This window comes from Staurois parvus, unplaced genomic scaffold (genome assembly GCF_062004578.1).
Source record: "Staurois parvus isolate SC_StPar_1 unplaced genomic scaffold, SC_StPar_1.0 ptg000561l, whole genome shotgun sequence".
Taxonomy (NCBI): domain Eukaryota; kingdom Metazoa; phylum Chordata; class Amphibia; order Anura; family Ranidae; genus Staurois; species Staurois parvus.
The window spans coordinates 3,436,311-3,450,721 of NW_028318357.1; the positions used below are offsets into that span (position 1 = coordinate 3,436,311).

The 14,411-nt window shown below is 39.8% G+C and overlaps 1 protein-coding gene across 1 annotated transcript in view; it reads left to right on the forward strand.

The window, feature by feature from the left end:
* The window catches only part of RARS2 (arginyl-tRNA synthetase 2, mitochondrial), an 80,305-nt gene that overhangs the window by 7,732 nt on the left and 58,162 nt on the right, over positions 1 to 14,411 (forward strand). The window contains exons 2-7 of the mRNA XM_089691314.1: positions 1,362 to 1,435; positions 3,414 to 3,510; positions 5,209 to 5,292; positions 6,434 to 6,531; positions 11,891 to 11,946; positions 12,096 to 12,179. Of these exons, the coding sequence (XP_089547440.1) occupies positions 1,362 to 1,435; positions 3,414 to 3,510; positions 5,209 to 5,292; positions 6,434 to 6,531; positions 11,891 to 11,946; positions 12,096 to 12,179 (493 nt within the window). The remainder of the gene's footprint in view (positions 1 to 1,361; positions 1,436 to 3,413; positions 3,511 to 5,208; positions 5,293 to 6,433; positions 6,532 to 11,890; positions 11,947 to 12,095; positions 12,180 to 14,411) is intronic.

The window sequence follows — 14,411 nt, forward strand, 5'->3', positions numbered from 1 at the left end:
GCACTGTAATGCACATATTACCACACATTCCAGTCAAATGCTTTCTCACAGTCAGCCTGTATGGACTGCCAACATATTGCAATGTATATTTGAACAAGCATGCACCATCTTTTTTTTTTTTGCACAGTGCAGTACAACCCACAGATGGTTCACGTACCTTAAAGGCTAGGTTTACGTTTTCAAACATGCTATGCTACACCTGTTTTTTAAGGTGTAACATGCTCAGCATGCTATCCTCGATCAGCATGCTATCCTCTATCCCTGCCCCCCATCCCTCATCCGCTGTCATAGTTTAAAAACAGCTTGGCCGTGTAGGGCCATGCTCTGCCCACATGGCCACATCATTCATTCGGTTTCCCGGCTTGTAGTTCTCAATGATGTACGAGAGGGCGCTGATGAGTGCTCTCGTAGGTCACTTACCTTTCTACTGTCAAGTGACTGACTGCTGGTGTCAGAGGTACAGGCAAACAGCTATCCTAAGAAACTAAGTTTAAAAAAAAAAACAGCTATCCTGAGAGCCTGCAGGAGCCTAGCATTGCACCCGTAATCTGCTGATTACGAATCCAATGCTCTGCAGGCTGCTTTAAAATAAATAAATAAATGCACATATTCTTTACCTGCAAAAAAGTGCAATTATTATTATTTATTTATTTTTGAAAAAGTGAACTTTTAATAGATTTTTTTGTAGATAGTGTTGGTTTTATCATAGACATTTACAAGGGTGTGGTTTTTTGTTTTTTTTTGTTAAATGTGTGTTTTGAAACAGTATAATGTTAAGAACGTTACTTACTTCTTTTTGCCCTTAGAATCTTCCATACCAGTTTTGATTGGTTTTTCTATGGTTCATTTAATTTTTGTTATGGTGTGCTGTAACAGAACATGCTTTGTTCTGGGAATTACCACAGATTACAGGAAGAATTGTATGGGAAAGTTACAGGATACAAAAACATTTACCTGCAGAGCTCTTCGGCAAAAATTTACTTTTTCTGAAAGTCCATGTAGTACAATTGTAGGCATTTTCCCTGTCCCCATATGAGAAACATTCAGTCTTGGTGTGTGAGTGGCCACTCAGAAATTGCATGCTATGTTGTGGTAGGACAAAGGGAAATGTGCAGGCTTACCCCATATTAAGGGATTGAAATGCAAGCAGGGCACAGAAGGGTGTCCACTGCACAGCAATGTGTTTTCTTTTTTTTTCGTCTTTACAGATATACATTAAACAAATGTCATGTTTAATGGAAATTATGTCAAACGAGGGTTTCACTTTCATCTTACAACCTGGATAAAAGTTTGTTTCAGGATAATGGTTGTGGTGCTGTCATAAAAAATTGACAATCTAATTTATTTTTTTTCATTTGCAGGTTTCTCAAATTGTAGGGATGCCACCGGAAAAACTGATCCCACACATTCATGCAATTCAAGTTTACAGAAAACAGTAAGACATTTTTTCTTCCTTGTACCTGGATTATCTTTCTCTTGACTAGAACTTAGTGTATTTGTCTACCCTTTTATGCACTCTGTATACCGTAGCTAATTTTGTAATAATGTATTTAAAAATGTATACATGCTGTCTGTGACTTGTTCTTAATCATGAATGCTAAACTTTTTATCTTATGTTGAAAGTATTGAAATGTATGTTAAAGCAAATGTCTTGCTTTAAAAAAAATTTTAAATGTTTTTTTGGAGCCATCCTTTCTTCTGACACTTTTGGGTATGTCATATGACTGCATCTCCGTGCTGAGCGCTATGATTTCACCACTTGTCCACTATGGATATGCGTAGAGTAAGGTCCAAAACACGGCACACCTAGGAAAGCCATAAGTAAACATGTAAAGGTAGCCTCAGCCAGCTTCAGCCAAAGCCATGCCCGCAATGAGTTTCACCCCGCCCATGGGGCTTACCCGCTTCAATAAAGCTGTAGGTAGGTATATATATAATATATCCTGGTATTGAAGCGGTTCTAAAAGGATCATGATTGAGGCTAAAACCGTTATCCCTGTATACTCTTTTAGTGCCAGTGTCTCTCTTTTACATAAAAGTTATCCAAGTGGCTACACTGGATTACTTTTACATGTGGTCCATAAAAAGGACCTGTCATAGCCCATGCTGTCAGAGAGGATGTTGTTCATCCCCTCTGATAGCAATATAGATATAAGATATAAAGGTACAGTGTAAAGAAAATTAAAGTGCCCCCATCCTTCTGTGCAAAGGTGACACATTGGTCCCACACTCATACGTAAACCGTAATCGCACCACATGTGAGGTTTTCCTGCAAATCTGAGAGAAATAATTCTTGAACCAGGCCTCCTGTGTAACTCTGTACTGGTAACCCGTAAAGGCTTTTAAAGTGCCACCTATGGATAATTTAAACTGCTGTAATTTGTCACCATTCTATGGGAGTATTTACACAGCGTAACATCATATTTTATATTTTTCCAAAAAATGGTGTTATGTTTATGGTCACTAAAATTCATTAAAATTTATTTTTCCAAAAAAAGTGACAGTTTGAAAAACTGCTGCACAACTACTGTGTGGCATAAAAATTGCAACACCCATCATTTTATTGTCTAGGGTCTTTGCTGAGCGCGTGTGTGTGTGTTTTGGGGTTCTAAGTAATTTTCTAGCAAAAAAGTAAAGTTTACATGTAGGAGAGAAATGTCAGAACTGGCCCTTTAGTCAAGTGGTAATCATGGATTGGGACGGGGTGAAACGTGTTGGGGGCGTATCTTTTGATAAAGCTGGCTTAGGCTGCTTTCACTTTTTTTTACTAATGGGTTTGCTAAGTGTGCAGTGTTTGGGACTTTCTCTATACATATCCACAGTATGTGAGGAATTAGGTGGGCTCCTGTCCAGCCAGCAACTATTGTAGGAATTACCAGATGGATTTAGGGGAGCTTCAATTTCATAAGGGTACAGCTGACCACTATGTCACTAGTGTGCTCATTTGGCTCTGCAGGGACATGGTAGCGACCTAGTGGCCATCGGTGAATTACAGCGTGCAGCATAGAGCCTTAGGCGTCCAATGTACCTCCAAGTAGTAAAGGTTATAGATTCTAGCAGTTCCTGTGGTTCTGCAAGAGACTGAAAATTGGAGTCCAGTATTAATGTTCTTTTTCGGGCTGGCTGATTTTCTATTTTTAGTTAGTAACATTAAATTTGTTTTTCCATTTGTATACAACAAAAAGACATTATGTACAACAGGCAATTTAATACTTTTGTTTCAAAAAGTACTTTAAAAGATTGTCCTATAAGCTGCAATTTGTCTTGTCATCCCTGAACTGTGAAGATCTCAAGAACCATTGAGGATTGTGCATCTAATATTGAACGATAGCACTCTTTACATTAAAATAACTATAGTGTTCAGTAAGTGAAAGACTTACATAAACAGTTTACTATTTTTATTTTATCTCCAGAGACACCCCAGAATTTCAGCTTTATGTTAATTCTTTGCAAGGAGGCCATTTTGATGCATCATGTCACATAGAGAATGCAAAAAAGCTTGCATCTAAGGTATTGCCATGACATTTGTATAGATATTGATTATCTAAAATTTCTTTTTACTTATGTCCTCAGGAATCTCTTTTTATATGAATTTTTGTGAAAACATCTGAGGAATGTATGGAGATATGAAGGCCTTTTCTTGCAGCACCTCAGGTCTGTGTTTGTGGTTCAATGTTAAGAAAGACAAAGGGAGTTGTCAAGAATTGAACCATCAATACCACCAATAAAAAAATTTAAAACTTTCCTAAGGTTTGCAAGAATGCACTTCTGTGTTCTTCAGGAAGGTTGTATCAATATACAATGTGTGGAGCAGATAGTTCTATTGTTAAATTTCAGTAGTGATGGTTTGCTAAAAGTATCTTGTCTTGGTTCTCACGTGTCCCTTGTGTAAGTTCATATGCATAGGGCAGTTTGGCTAAAGTGCTGGACTTCAAAACCCTTGTGTAAAAAGCATTTTATTCACATGGCCTTCAAGGACAGCAACTCTTTGGACCAGCTGTTGACAACCTACTAGTGGCAAATGTTTGCCATCTTTGTCCATGGAAGAAACCTAAGGAACAGACTGCTAAATTTTCTTGCTCCTTATTTGTTAAGAACCATCCCTTTCATTTCTCCTCAACCCTCATATCAAGACCCCCTCCACTCTGTCCCCAAAGCTTGGCTTCCTGTACACTTGCTTAGACAAGCCTTCTTCTGCATGAAGATGCATCCCTAGTTTCCAGAATAGGGGAATATTTGCTATCCTTTGTAGACAATTGAAAAGCTTGCATCTTAGGCACTTAGATGTGGGAGGTGTTATCCCATGGCTATAAACTGGAGTTTAACTTCCATCCCCTCCCTAGTTTCTCACCTCTAACATTCTTGTGTCCCTTGCACAGATTAGCAGACCTCAATTGAGACTTCTCTAGGGAAAAAGTGGTGAAGAGGTCCAGGGCTTCCTTCTTGCCTAAGATATTCTGCCTATTGCCTAAAAGAATAATTCAAAGCATCAGCATGTTATACATAATTGCATTGTTCCAGCTTGGACCACTGTAACTATATGTGTGACATATCTGGTCTGCTACTTCAGTTGTCTCCACTTGCTTCCAGGTCCCACGCCAAGCAGCCGTTTTCCTGCATTTTGAAAACCGGAGATCGGCTGCTTAGCATGGGCTCCATTAAGAGAAAGCTTTGAATTGTCCAAATGAGCACAAAATGTTCTCTGGTTGAATGAGGTGGCGATGCATCTTTTTTTCTCTCTGGAAAGTCCTTTTCTTGGAGTCTATTTAGGGTCTTTATGATGATGCTCTCTGTACTGCTAAACTACAAGACTGAAATGTGCTAGTAGTAGGAGGAGTTATCCTGGGCTGGCCTACAGTTTTTTAGTTTCCCAGTCCTCCTGTAGGCACCAGTATAACCTAAAAGGTTTAGGACTTTGTTTCCCCCCTCATTGGACTCCAGGAAAAGAACATTTTAAAAGAATATTTTGAGTACAATTTTTCTTTTCTTCACATGCTGTGTCAATTGTGTGGGTCAGCAATCCATTACATTTTTAAATACTATTGCAGGGTGAGAGCATTCCATATTCAATAACGTTTCCACTGTGTGTTCAGTGTTATATATTTTTTTTCCCAGTGGATTTACAACACAAACTTTAATAAAAATGCTTATTGACTAAATGGTAGCTTGTTTTTGTTGTCACTAACATGTCAATTCTATGAATTTCAGCTGGCTACAAACTCTGTTATAAGTGAAATAGGCACTGGTCGGGGGTCTGTGACCTTCAGAATCAACAGAAATTTATTAACAAAGGTGAGTTTCCTGAGTGGATTCAAAATAGAGGAGTACATGTTTAATACAGTAATGTATTGTGTTAAAATACTACTGATTTGTTTTTTTGGTTTTTTTTTCTTCTTCCTCTAATCCTTTTACAGACTTTTACCTCTGCCTCTATGCTACAGCTGGATTACCTCCTTCCAGTTCCAGCCTATAATTTTCCTGATTTAATTCAGTAAAATAATGAGTGTGTTGACATCACATAAGATGACAACACTTTCTTTGACAAAATAAATCTAGTACCTTATGGACAGATTTGATACATGAAGGTATACACAGAATAAATCCAATTACATGCTGTCCAACAACTGACAGTTTTAGAAATTTCTGGCTTTGTGGCTTTCCACTCTTGAAAGATGGATACTGATTTTTGATTTTGTCCTCTGTTACCACCACTTTTGTATTGAAGATATGTATAAATAAAGAGTTATAAATTTAAATACTGGGGCTATATATGACTTTTGAGCCAGCTGTATTTGTTTTGTTTTGACATGTCATGGATGATTGGTTTAACATTGCTGCCAGTTTGCAATATTTCACATTCTTAAAGCTAAGCTAAGGAAAAAATGAGCTCTGAGGAAAACGAATACATTGGCAATATCACCTGCTTCCTTCTACCTTTGCTCTCTTCACATCAAGATGGAGAATTAGCCACTTATATTGCAGTAGTGGTATGTTAATTGGTGTCACACAACATACTGAGGCATTTGGGCACTTGCATCTTTCTCATTCTAACATGCTGGTGCCACCATTTGTGTTTTGCACTTGCACTTCCGTGATATAATGGGACTCTAGAATGTGAACATCATTACCTTATTAGTAGAAAGTACAGAAAAGTAAAGGTCTGAAGCTCAGACACTATGTGTATGTGTAAAAAGGCTTTCAATGAGATCTATGTTTGTCATGGTTCTACTTTTATAAGACCCTTTTAAAATATTTATTGAAAGCTCCTATAAATGTTTTTTTGCGATGTTAATAAGTTTTAGGGGATTCCACACTGTTCTGTATGTATAGAAGCATATCAGCATAGTTTAAAATACCAGTGTCAGAGATTGGCAAAAAAACAAAAGACCTTGCAATTTCTAATCCTTTTATTTTAATTACAAATATTTCTTAGACAATTTTAAGAAAAATAAACCAAGATGGTTCCTCATATGGAATGAATTCTGAGCTTCTGTCTAACACCCCTAAGGGTCTCACTCTTGTGGAATACAGGTACATTTATCACAGTGCTTATTCTGTATTACATGTATGTTTGTTTTATTTGCAGGAAACATTCCTTTTGAATTGCGCAACTCCCGACATACATTTTTGCTCTAAAATTACCCATATTCTCAACAGAGTATAAAACAGTCCAGATGTTCAGCATTTAAAAAAAATTAGCTTGAAAATGTCTGCATTTCTGAAAGTGTGTGTGTGTGTGTGTGTGTGTGTAAAAATAACATATTTTCCTATTACATTTTCTCCTTACACAACTAAAGATGTTCAAGTCAAAAGCACAAATATTTCATTATTTTCTATTGAGAAAAATCCTCACTCTCACCTGGCTACTTAGTAAGCCAGTGAGTTCCCACAGCTGATTTTTTTTTTTTTTTTTTTTTTTAAACCTTGATTTTGATGTCATGTGACAGTGAGACTTTTCAGGTATGACTTTGAGTGAGCACTAGGTAGGGAAGCAAGACAACAAAAACTTGACAGTGTTTCTAATCCCTCCTCCACGCGGACAAAACTAAATAAAAGTTATGTTGTAAAATGATGAAAATCTGTTTAGCCACTTCAGCTCCAGAAGATTTACCCCCCCCCCCCCCCTTCATGACCAGGCCATTTTTTGTGATACGTCGCTGCGTTACTTTAACTGACAATTGTGTGGTCATGCAACACTATACCCAAATGAAATATATGTTCTTTTTTTTTCCTGCAAATAGAGCTTTCTTTTGGTGGTATTTGATCACATCTGCGGGTTTTTACTTTTTGCGTTATAAACTAAAAAAAAAGACTGACAATTTAAAAAAAAAAAAATTTCTTTATCGAACATTACAAGACACAGAGCAGGCTATTCATGACTGTGGGTTATAGGCTACCTATAGGTGATTGGACACTGGCTGACCAATCAGAGAGGAAGTCCTCCCCTATATAACCCTTCCTATATAAGAAGTACCTCTGTTTTTTTGCCAGTTTCTGTAAGATGGATGGTCACTGAAAGTGTTGCTGTGCTCTTGGAACATACCTGAAAGTCCAGAATGGTTCTATTAGAGAATCGGGTACTTTACTCAGATCCATTCAGGGGGCTATGAGCTAAAATGGATGGTAGCTGAGCCTTCGCTGGATAAGGAAGGCTCCCAGAGTTTACACAAAAATTCTTGCTCCGGTTGGGGCTACTCAGAACTCAGAGAGGATCGATCACAGGTTATCTAGACGATCTCATGCTCAGAGATCGGTCAGTGCTAGATCTGAAGCAGGATGTGGTCCTTATGATGAAGATCCTGGAACAGCTGGGCTGGGTTCTCAACCTCAAGAAGTCGGCCCATGAAACCGTGCAGAGCCTGGAGTATTTGGGGATGGTCCTAGATACGGTTCAGGCAAAGGTATTTCTGCCTACAGGGAAGCATTGCGCCCTGAGGAACGAGGTTTGCAGTTTGAAGGCCAAAAGGTATCTTTCAATTCGCCTCTGTATGAGGTTGCTGGGGAAGATGGTGTCCTTGTTAGACACTATTCCTTATGTTCAATTCCACTCCATACCCCTGCAAAGGTACATTCTGTCTGTTTGGAACAAAAAGATTCCGGCCCTGGGTTACTGTATGTCTCTCTCTCCAGAGGTGCAGGTGGTGGTTGATAACTCACAATTTGGAGAAGGGAAGATCCTTACGGCCAGTGGTGTGGAAGTTGGTAACCACTGATGCCAGCCTTTCAGGTTGCGGGGCTCTTTTGGAGGAGGCCACAATACAGGGAACATGGCTTCCACGGGAAAGGTTCTTCCCATCAATGTCCTGGAACTTCGAGCAGTGAGGCTGGCTCTGAGGTATTTGGACATCCAGGCTCCAGGGTTGGCCTGTAAGGATTCAGTCTGAAAATGCAACATCAGTGGCATACATCAACCACCAGGGGCGGTACCAGGAGTCGAGGTGCTCAGAATGAGGTGAACTACATTCTGACCTGGGCAGAGATGTATATTCCAAGTCTGTCAGCAGTGTTCATTCCAGGTATGGAACATTGGCAGCAGATTATCTCAGTTGCCAGCTTTGTATACCGTTGTTCTCAAGGAAATCGGCCAGTGATGGGGTTGCCCAGATGTAGATCTATTGTCATCCAGGTTCAACAACAAGGTTGGTCTTTTTGTGTCCAGAGGAAGAGACCCTCGTGCAGCAGGGGTAGATGCCTTATTGATTCCTTGGAACCAGTTCTCATTGATTTATGCCTTTCCTCTGATCCCGCTGCTGCTGCGTCTTACACAGGATTCGGGAGGAGTCTATTCTGGTGATACTGATTGCTCTGGCCTGGCCCAGGAGGGCCTGGTACATGGGCATAGTGAAGATTGCAGTAAACGGGCCGTGAGCCCTGCTGTATCAGCCAGACCTGTTGTCTCAAGGTCTTATATTACAACTAGCTTTACAGATGCTAAATTTGACAGCGTGGCTATTAACACCCAGATCATGAAGGATAGGGGAGTGTCGGATTCTGTCATCCCCACCATGTTGGGTGCTAGAAAGGTAGTTTCTAGGAACATTTATTACAGAACCTGGAAGGCTTACGTTGACTGGTGTGAGGTTCACAAATAGCACCCACGAAAGTATGTGATTGGCAGGATTCTGTTGTGTCTTCAATCAGGGTTGCAGAATAATTTGTGTGTTGGTACCAATAAGGGCCAGGTTTCAGCATTAGCTATTTTTTTCCAGAGGCCCTTTGTGTCTCACTCTTTTGTCCGCACTTTTTTACAAGGAGTGATACATATTGCTCCTCCTGTCGGGTTGCTTTTGTGTCTTTGGTACCTGAACTTGATTTTGGAGGTTTTGCAAAAGCCACCATTTGAACCTATTGGAGAGATTTCACTGGTCCTGTTGACTCGTAAGGTGTTGTTACTAGTGGCAATTACTTCTGTGAGAAGAGTGTCAGAGCTGACATCTCTATCTTGCAGAAAAACATTTCTGGTTTTGCTTCACAAGGTGGTGTTGCGACCTCATCTGTGCTTTTTACCAAATGTGGTTTCTGGGTTTCATCTCACTCAGGACATAGATCTGCCTTCATTCTTTTCTATGCCCCAGTCAGCAAGAGAGAAATCTCTGCATACCTTGGAAGTAGTTCGTGATGTAAGGGTCTTCTTGAAGGCGACAGGTCAGGAGGGCAATCCACCAGCAGGCGTCAGTGGTTCAGGTTTGCAAGGCCGCTACATGGTCTTCGGTTCACACATTCACAAAATTCTACCAGGTGGATGTCAGCGTCGCAGAGGATTTTGCCTTTGGCTGCAGTGTTTTATAGACAGTTGAGTAGGTCCTGAAGGATTGACAGTGGCTATCATGGTGTCACCTTCCCCTCAAATTTCTTATTGCTTTGGGACATCCCACATAGTCATGAAAATCAAAATTCTTCAGAAATTTAGGCCAAAATGTATTCTGCTACATATTTTTGGTAAAAAAAATACCAATAAAGTGTATATTGATTAGTTTGCGTAAACGTTATAGCATCTACAAACTGGGACATATACTGGAATTTTTTTTATTTTTTTCATTTTTATACTAGTAATATCAGCAACTTATAGCAGGACTGTGATATTGCGGTGGACATTTTTACACTGACACTTTTCGGGAACCACTGACACTAGTACAGTGATCAGTGCTAAAAATATAAACGGATTACTGTACTAATGATACTGGTTGGGAAGGGGCTAACATCCAGTATGATCAAAGGGTTTTGTGTGTGCGTAGCTATGTGCTTTGTGTACACTAGGTGGTGCTGGTAAAAGAAAAATGGATGGATCCTGTTTCCAGCTCTGCAGGGACACACGATCAATCGCCTACCCCTGTCACAACAGAGCTGTGCCTATGTAAACATAGTCACAGCTCTGTTCTTCCTCCCTTCCCGATAATCTGCAGATGCCGGTGAAGATCCATTCCCCAGGACTCGCAGGTCAGCTTCTGCTGCGACAGTTCACAGCAGAAGCGATCCAACGATGGCGTGCATGCACCCCTGTGAGACGGAAGTGTGTGCGTGTGTATATATGTATATAAAAGCGATAATTGAGCGCTGGGAACAATAATATAAAGCTGCTAGCATAAAACGCAACCTCTAAAACCCAGTACAAGAAATATAATATAAGTATGTTGCGCTAATGTAAAAAATATAGAATCAGATAGATGAAAAAATATATAGAATCAGATAGATCAGAAATTGCACAATATCATATTCCAGCAACTTAGTCCATATATAGTGGTACAGCAAAGTGATTATGTGCAAATGTTCATAAATCCGCAATAGAGGGATAACCGTGACTCTTGTGCTCTTGAAAGTATACAAACATTGCACTAACCAGATAGCGCATTAACTGCGCGTGGAGCAATTAGGACCTGCTCCTGGTGCTCTGGACTTGTAATACCATGAAGATGTCATCAGCGTGTAGGCCACTAGGTGTCATCAATCTAGGTGTACTCTTTAAACTTCCACCATGCCAGTCACCAGGGGGGGAGGGAGAGGTCATACACCAATCCAGGTCATCAGGAACCTTCAAAAGCGGGCTCCCATGGAAATGATGAGCCCAGAGAAAGCTTCCAATAGTGCAGTAGGTCTTTAATTCACAAAATTCCAGCATATACAGATTAAAAAACAAACTTACGTCCGGATCCGATATGGCCACCGGGTGTCAATCAGGATGGCCTTGCGGCATATGTACAATGGTCAGGGGCACCTCCCTAACGCGTTTTGTGTGCTTACATCGGATCCGGATGCAAGTTTGTTTTTTAATCTGTATGTTTTTTTAATCTGTATATGCTGGAATTTTGTGAATTAAAGACCTACTGCACTATTGGAAGCTTTCTCTGGGTTCATCATTTCCATGGGAGCCCGCTTTTTGAAGGTTCCTGATGACCTGGATTGGTGTGTGACCTCCCCCCTGGTGACTGGCATGGTGGAAGTTTAAAAAGTACACCTAGATTGATGACACCTAGTGGCCTACACGCTGATGACATCTTCATGGTATTACAAGTCCAGAGCACCAGGAGCAGGTCTAAATTGCTCCACGTGCAGCTAATGCGCTGTCTGGTTAGTGCAATGTTTGTATACTTTCAAGAGCACAAGAGTCACGGTTATCCCTCTATTGCGGATTTATGAACATTTGCACATAATCACTTTGCTGTACCATTATATATGGACTAAGTTGCTGGAATATGATATTGTGCAATTTCTGATCTATCTGTGTGTATATATGTGTGTGTATGTGTGATTTTGCACAGGAGAGCCACCCTGTAGCAGTAAAACTGCTATAGAGCGGATGTAAAGTAGTTAAGGACAGGTTGCATACCATGTGTTCACAATGTGAGCATTATTTGACACACCACAGTAAGTCGTCTTTTGTTTGCATTCACAGTTCACCCAATATTGCCAAAAAATTTCATGTTGGACACTTGCGTTCTACAATAATTGGTGAGAAACACTTTTGTTTAATTTCCCATCAAAAATGTGTCGATTGTGATGGCTTTCTTATAAACTGACCATACCCAAGTTTTTCACCTTCTTTATCTTCTGCACAAAATGAAGACTGTCTAAACCTGAATAAGTTTTTCTGTTTCCAGGAAACTTTATTGCTAATCTAAAGGAGGCAGTTGGTTGTAAAGTTATACGAATTAATTACCTGGGTGATTGGGGCCTTCAGTTTGGTGAGTGTTACTAAGCATATTAAAACAATGAATATGTTTTTGTGATAAATTTAAACCCAATGTCCATTTCATCAACTAAATTTAAACTATTTTAGTCATCTAAAATACAACTAAAACTAAAACAATTCAGATGACTAAAATGCAACTAAAACTAAATTGGCCTAAATCGGAATTTGATGTCAATATTAACACTGCACTACCACATAAGAATAAGTAGAGTGTAAGTCTAAAGTGGTAAGCATTTGAAACCTATAGATATTAAAGATGTATGCAGTTTGTCGCTGTTACACGGGTGTGTGCAATTTTTAAGCATGTCATGTTTGGTATCTGTTTACTCGACATAACATCCTCTTTTATATTTTATCAAACAATTGGGCAATATATTGTGTTTTTCTGCATTACAATTCAAAAAATGTATTTGAAAAAAAAACTGTTTGCGTTTAAAAAAATCACTAAGCAAATATTGTGTGACATAAAAAATTGCAACACCCACTGTTTTATTCTCTAGGGCCTCTGCTTTAAAAAATATATCATGTTTGGAGGTTCAAAGTAATTTTGTAGCAAAAAAAATGTTTATTTTATGTAAGGTAAGAGTGTCAGAAAAGGCTTGGCCTTCTAGTGGTTGGGAAGAGGAGAAAGGACGCCGCTCTGACTGCTCTTGTGTCAAATAGAATTATCATTCTTAGTTCAAAAGTTTTTCTTTCCTGAATGGATTTAAAATTTCCTTTTAAGAACTAAAATATTGAGGTCTCCCATAGTGTGGTCTGGTTGTGCAAAATGGTGTCCCACGTGTGTGCAAAATGCTTGCTTTTCAGCAAATGATGACTTTTAATAACATGACACTTACCTGTCCAGGGATCCAGCCTCATTTTTACCCAGGTAGTTCTTAACTAGCCTTCGGGTTCCCGACGCCAGCACCTTAACTGTGGGTAGCTGGCTGTGCTGCTTTTGGCTTCACAGCTGGCTGCCTACTGTGTATGCACAAGCTGCGCTGTGCATTGTGAATGGTCCCACAGTCTTCTGGGACCTGTGAAATGTCCCAGAAGGCTTCAGGGAGGGTGGGGTGAAGGAAAACTTCTGCTTGGATCGCCTAAGCTATCCGAACGGAAGAAGAGAGCATGTACTTGTAAAAAACTAAGTACTCGCTCCCCCCTCTTCCCCACCAAAAAAAAATTACATGCGAAATGTGGCAGTGGAGGGGGGTAGGAGGACTTAAAGTAGAACTTTTCCTTTTTTGGGTGAAGTTCTGCTTTAAGGAAGTCACATAATTGTAATACTTAAACTGTCATAGGATTCTGGCCAATAGACCTCATCAAACTAACCAAAATGTACTAGTTTATCTTACGATTAGAAATCATTGTGCCATTTTAAACAAATACCTTATTTGACAGAAGTTGACCATAAGACGCGCTTAGGTTTTAGAGGAGAAAAACAAGAAAACAAATGTTCTGAACCAATGACTGCAGACACAGTACAGGAGATGACCAGAGACTGCGGACACAGTACAGGAGATGACCAGAGACTGCGGACACAGTACAGGAGATGACCAGAGACTGCGGACACAGTACAGGAGATGACCAGAGACTGTGGACACTGTACAGGGGATGACCAGAGACTGTGGACATAATACAGCCCGGTATTCTGACACAGTGTCGGCGGCGGAAATACCAGACCAGCCGCTCCATATTTGCTCCATAAGATGCACTGACCTTTTTCCCCCCTTTTTTTGGGGGGAAAAAAAGTGCGTCTTATGGAGCGAAAAATACGGTAGATAATACACTGGGACATTCTTTTAGCATTACGTTTTTTCTGAAAATGTCTGTCTGTATTTTAACCACATTGTGGGAGCAGATTGATTGGGAGGCACAGTCAAATGTGCTTATTTTGTTTGAATAAAGCTTTTGATTAGATCACAGATGTTCTCATATACCATTCTTTCTCTTTTATTGTTGTACATATAGAAGTCCATTAATAAGAACTGAAGAAAAAACTATAGAGGTCAGTTACCAGAGAGACCAGTGTTAATACTGTTTCCCCGTCTAAGTCTTTAAGACTAAACCACCAACCCCCCCACCCCCCACCTGAAATATTATCAAGATGGGAAAGTTCTCAGCTTTTATGCAGTATTATTACATGCTGAGCTTGTCAAATACATAAGATTTCTGTGCTGCCCTATTTATTCTTTAGAAAGAAAAACACATGTTTTGGAAAGCAGTTTTTTTTCAGTGGGCT